Source organism: Pyxicephalus adspersus, chromosome Z (genome assembly GCF_032062135.1).
Source record: "Pyxicephalus adspersus chromosome Z, UCB_Pads_2.0, whole genome shotgun sequence".
Taxonomy (NCBI): domain Eukaryota; kingdom Metazoa; phylum Chordata; class Amphibia; order Anura; family Pyxicephalidae; genus Pyxicephalus; species Pyxicephalus adspersus.
Window position 1 is genome coordinate 20,753,643 of NC_092871.1, and position 6,208 is coordinate 20,759,850.

The window sequence follows — 6,208 nt, forward strand, 5'->3', positions numbered from 1 at the left end:
TTGCTTGAACATTAGGCTATATGTGGGGAAGCCTTGCAGAGGAAACTTATTTATGATGTGTATGTCATGCAGTATTTATGCCTACTACTTATGCACATTGGAACAGTTTGCCATTTAGAGATTTTTTTTTTACTAAAAGATTGCAGTAAGTTGTTAAAATGTTAACAAACTAATATGGACTGATTCTGCTTAAGATTGTCATTTCAATAACTTATTTTATTTGCCGATACTGTTTGCTGCTTATTGTGTACTTACCCCAACTGATGTTCATGCTGTATAAATATTTTAATAAAATGTTAGTATTTCTCATTACATTGTGAGTTCATGATTACTTCCAAAAAGGTGTGAGAAAGATTGCTTGTCATTTATGTCATACTATAATCTAATTTTCAATGGCCCCTATATTGGGTTTGTTATTGTAATACAGGGGTTCTCAATTTTACCATGGTAGAACCCCTTAAAATATCCTACAGGTCTTCAGGGAACAAAAATCTAATATTTTGCATTTTAACAGTCCCTAGATATAGTAGCTGTATTAGTTTTTTTTAGGTATTTTTATTTCAAAAACAAAAAAAAACATTTGGTGAATGAGACACTATACTCACTATACTGTATCTATGGAGGGATCCATGGCTGTCACCCAAGTTGGACTTCAAATATGTCTTCCTTTTTGCATCTTCTTTATGTAGGGGGTGGGGATTAGTAGTTACAGAAGAAAGAAAGTGTTTCTGTTTTTAGGTCACCTCCCGGCAAGAGACTGCATTTATGGCAAGATTACCAGGTATGTAATTGCTAGAAATTAAAGTAAACGCAGCAATCGCATCTAAGCATTGGTAATATTATATATTTGTGTTTGTATTTAGGTAGTCTCAAAAGCCCAGCTTTAAAAAAAATCATGCCCCAGTATTATTTTTTACAGCTCAATTTGCAACATTCTCCCTAGTTTTGCCTCTCTTCCTGAAGATTGCTAGAGCCAGTTCTCCTCCATGCTTAATAGCGCCCAAGCCTGTATCTGGAAATTAAATTGAAATAGAAACGAAGCAGCCCATCATACTCCTCTATCCATCAGTTATATACAATACAATACAATACAGGTAGGCCCCGAGTTAAGGATATCGGAAATACAGAAGACTCCTAGATAGAAATGGGGCTTCCCTGCTCGCTCCTGTGCAGGACAGAGGCTTGATGCAGGGGGCGGTTCGCATGACTTCCAGGAGAAATCTTTTGCTGTTCTGCAACATCTTGTAACTCTTTAATAACCAAGACCAACTCTACAGTTGTATCTTTTTGCATATCAAAGCCTAGCTTGCTCCAGAAGTTAATGTTTTAAAGTTTTTCTTTGCTTTGTTTGTGATGAACTCACAGTGATGATTTTATACAGTAACTGACACCACGCTGCCTAATAATATGTTGAGACAAACATCTGTCCCAATAGCATTTATTAAGATAATGTACCTGTTCCGACTTGCATACAAATTCAACTTAAGAATAAACCTACAGTCCCTATCTTGTATGTAACCCGAGGACTACCTGTAAAATAGACCTCCAACTAGCAGTTTGGGCGCACACAGCAGGATAGACTATCTCATATCCTAGTAACCAGTGGACTGCTGTATGCTGTAAATATTCTAGTTACTCACTCCCACATAATAAAAATGACCTGTCCACAGATCTTGTCTACACTTAAAACTAAAGCTAGCCTATGATTGTAGTAGCAACATCCTGCCACTAGAGGGTACTATTGTGACAATTCTCTTTACCCATGGAACAAGTGAAACACTGATACAATTATGCAACAAAAAGACAACTGCATTTAGTTGGCTGTTATCAAATAACAAGCAAATATTTTTTTTTTTATTATACTCAACTTTAATGCTGCTGAGCATACATACAATAAGGTAAAATGCAACAAAAAGAGACAGCCTGCTGCCTTTGCAATTCTTAATCAAAAGGGCTACGGAACAGGAACTTTTTCCAAATCTATCAGTTTGAAGCTTTTTTTTCTACACATGCAATTAGCAAAGCTGTCACACAAATGATGAGTCCTGACCCATGAAATACATTCAGTATGTAGGCCATTGAAGTGGTTGTTGTTTGTGTGTTTTTTTTATTTTATAGGGTTGTGTTTTTTGAAACATTTAGCTGTTCTGAAATAAAGGGGCAAACTGGTCTGCTAAATCTAATTTTAGCTTGTCAGAGGTTTGCAAGGAAACTTTAGTCCCCTTTCACAAAGTCATACCTGCTAAAACAGCAATTTATGGTAGTGTGTTCTAAAATCCAGTCTGCAGTTCTGCAACAAATAATAGGGAACTATTGTGTTTATTGACATGTGATGTGTTCTTCAGTCTGACACAAGCAGAATAACTGACTCATTTGTACCTTTGAAACAGTGCAATTCAGCTGACTGCGCAATGCTTGGAAAGTCTAGTCATCAAAAGAATATTGCTTTAATGTATGGTCTGTTTTTTTTCTTTTTTTTTATGCTGAGTAAGAGAAGATTTGGTCGTTAAGACAGTTACTGGTGCCTCTGGAGAGAAACATGAAAACAGCACAGACCGGCTGTGTATATATATATATATATATATATATGTATAAGGTCCACATTCTATTCCGATGTCCATTGTACATGTGCAGGAAACACAAGCATCCTGAGTCCAACTGAGGACACACAACTACTTCTCTAATCAGAAATAAATATTACTGTGAAGGTTGTAGATTTTACACCTTTTGACCATAATTCAGTTTTCTTTCTTAATGTTATAGCTCAAACTTTTCAATTTGTTTCCCAGAATTTTGACATTCATGCAGAAGAATGTTTCGATCCAGAAGTGTAATAAACTGCTTCTGATTTTCGAGTTATCTGAAAAAGATCTTGGCACTTTCCGTAAGAATCTCTGATCAAGTTTATAAATACTGTAAATGTAGTGACATTATCTGGTGTTCCTGGTGGTAAAAGACACTACAGAAATTGTGCTGGGTTTAGCCATCATGAATATGTCCCTGTTATGTTCAGAAGCAGAGCATTGTAGGGAACCGATAGATCTATACAGCTTTTACTGGAGATTGGAACTGAATGTGCAAAAAAACTGCTTGTTACCCTGCAACTACAGTATGAATGTAAAAGGAATCTTCATAGTTTCAGTCTACTGTACAACAATTTATTTTTAAGAAAACTCATCTTCCTGCTTCTCCTGCATCCCACACACTACGCCAACGTCCTCTTCATGAGTACAGTCATGTTCACCAAGTTTTGACCTTCGGCATTCTAGAAGTGTCTTTTCATGCCCTTGACATTTCACTTCATCTAGAAGTATTCTCAGTTTGCCTTCACCAAATTCTGCTCTTCGGGCAACTTTTATCACATATGGGTAGCCCAACTGCCTACACACCACAGAAGCAGACTTACTGTCAAACCTGTCATTGCAGACTGTCCCCCATTCTCCATTTATGTGAATCTCCAGCCTACCGCGGTCGGGGAGTTTTTCATCATTAACCAGACGCACAGTTCCATGTTTGATTTTCTTCACCACCTTAATTTTTTGCTTTTTTACAATCTTTTTCTTGGTTTTCCTTTTCCCAGGACTCTTCTTGGGTTCTGTTTTGCCTCCTGCCTGGGTTCCTGTTCTGGATGGCTGCCCTGTGGTCAGCAGTAGAGTGGTTTGTGTCGACTGTATTCTTGTCCTGGTTGTAAACAAATCTTTTAATTCACTCTGCCATCCTTTGGTGGGGATCCATGGATTTGTCATATGTCGGGAGGTGACAGTAGGCTTTATCACTTTCTTAGCTGCCGTTACACTTTTCTCTGCTTTGGGCACAGACGTGACCGTTTTTCTTGGAGTTGTTGGCCTAGGGACAGGGGCAGCGGTAATATAGGCCGGTGTGCTTGATTTTCTGTGAGAGCTACTGGCAGGAAATGTGACTGTGATGTGAGGTTTTATGGTTGTGCTGAACCTGGTTGGATCCAGAGATCTTGATGGGGATGTTGGGGGGGATTCAGTGGTTGTTTTAAGAATAAGTTCTAAAACAGTAAACAATAACAAAAACAAAAATCTTAAATGTCTAGAAATAATCATCTAAACAAACATAAAAAATAAACATCTAAATCATTGGCCGCCAACCGTTTGGACGTTGCAGACCACTAATTTCAAGGACTCTGGACCATGCATGCACGGGAGCCATGTGTCACTCAAAGGGGAAGAAACTTCCCTGAGAATGATGTGATAATGCCAGAACCCGCACACTCAGACCTGCGATGGGAGAGTGGGCGGGTTGTGTCCAAAGACACAATCCAGTGCTCAACCCAGAATTTTTTTTAAGCTGGGTGGGAAGAAATTGTAGGCGGGTGGCAGCCCCTCTATTGTGACCCAACTCATCAGTAATTACCCAAAAACAGCCGGGTGGCTGCTTAAAAGTTCTGGGTGGTGAGCCTGGCCAAAAGGGGCTGGCGGGAACACTGCAATCTGCCCACCGCCCCCTGCGATCCATATGGGAGATATGGTCCGTGGCTTTGTCTGGTGCACCCTCCCAGCAGGTTCCTTATCCTGACCCCGCTGGGGGTGCACTGGCCAGGGCCATGGACCACAAGTTGGCGACCGCTGATCCAAATCACTATAAACATATTGTGATGTTTTTTATGTTCAAAGTTTAGAGGTTACCCACCAAAAAAGCTAACAAATTAGTTAAGGATAGGCCCAAATACTGGTTTCATAGATCATTCTTGGTTTATTTTTGGCGAGTTGTCCTTTCTAAAACCAAAAACTTTTACTGAGAAAAATTAGAGGAACTGAAAAGTCTTGAAGAAAAAAGATCCACCAGTGGAATGCTCATAAAATATCCCATTTCATTGTTGTTTCAATGTTCATTTTAGGTGTAACGTTCTAAAGCAGGGGTGTCAAACTCAAATACACAGAGGGCCAAAATTAAAAAGTTAGACCAAGTTGGGGGGCCAAACTTAAAAATGTATTGAAAAAATTGAGGAAGTTTACTACTTCATCTATAACTAACAAAGACAAACCCCTCTACACACACTTTAGGGTTGAAAAGACTCATTTCTATCTATCTATGCAGGCTGTATGTTGTTCATCCTCTCACATCACAAGTTTGTCTGACACTAAATATTACACTATGCAGTCTCTAATAGATTGAAACAAACACAATGCCCCTGGTGGTCAGGCACCATGTGATCATTGCCTAGGCTTTGTGTCTATGTATTGCATGTATTGAAAATTATGTGATGTGAGGTGGTAGCGCGGGCGGGCCAGATGTAGTTCATTTTCAGAATTCAAAAAGACATTGAGGGACAGATTTGACACCCCTGTTTTAAGGGATTATGTTCCATAGACCAATACTGGCCCAACCTAATGGGTAAAAAAGCATATACTACCTGCAATTTCAACATCAAACATCCTGCTTCTTCTTACAATACAGACCTGTGTGCATAATATGCAGCATTACTTACTTTGCCTTGGATAGAAATCCACTAGTTTTCCTTTAACAGGGATGGGCCTGGGATTGATAGGACATTTTCCCGGTGCAGCTCTCCTGGTGACACAGAAACATACAGCTTATAACACATAATACACCTCTGTCACACTATCCAGTGTTGTATTGTAATTATTTAGCTGTACTTTCTATATTTCTTATGTCCCCAACCTGCATTTAGACAGCTTTCATTTCACTCCTTTAATGGCAGCTCTCACATTCATAATATGTAGTACACATTTCTCTGCACGACTCATGTCAGTCCTCATTTTGCATGTTAGGATTTTTACCAGCTGTACCATTTATAGATGTAATGCAGTTGGAGCCAAAGTTACTGTTATGCAGTGCAATAGATAAAAACTATGCAGGGAGTAGTACCTTAAGTAAGTCAAGTATTTTTTTCCAAAGAATTGATAGACAAATTTAGTCCCATATAAGATTATTATTGCATTGCCAAAATATTCTACATCAGGTTAGAAGAACTAAAATATTTCTAGTATAAAAGGTGATCTTAGCATAGCTTTGTTGCTTTGAGACCAATGTTTGTGTATCTGCAGCTTACATTAATGTAAATCCAGCTGTGAATGTAAGCATTGAACCTATACATTCTGCAGCTGTGACTGTAATCTGTACTGTACTCCAACTGCATTTTCCAGGACATTTTCTATGAGTTTATTTGCTGCAAAATAGGTTTATTATAACAAAAAAATTTCTTTCATCCCTGGAA

At 38.6% G+C, this 6,208-nt stretch overlaps 1 protein-coding gene across 1 annotated transcript in view; it reads right to left on the bottom strand.

Moving 5' to 3' along the window:
* Positions 1-1,777: 1,777 nt before the first annotated feature.
* Positions 1,778-6,208, bottom strand: part of LOC140343977 (HHIP-like protein 1) — a 23,599-nt gene continuing 19,168 nt past the window's right edge. Inside the window, exons 6-7 of the mRNA XM_072430883.1 lie at positions 5,459-5,541; positions 1,778-4,018 (exon numbers count right to left, since the gene is read on the bottom strand). Coding sequence (XP_072286984.1) covers positions 3,165-4,018; positions 5,459-5,541 — 937 coding nt within the window. The 3' untranslated portion in view covers positions 1,778-3,164. The remainder of the gene's footprint in view (positions 4,019-5,458; positions 5,542-6,208) is intronic.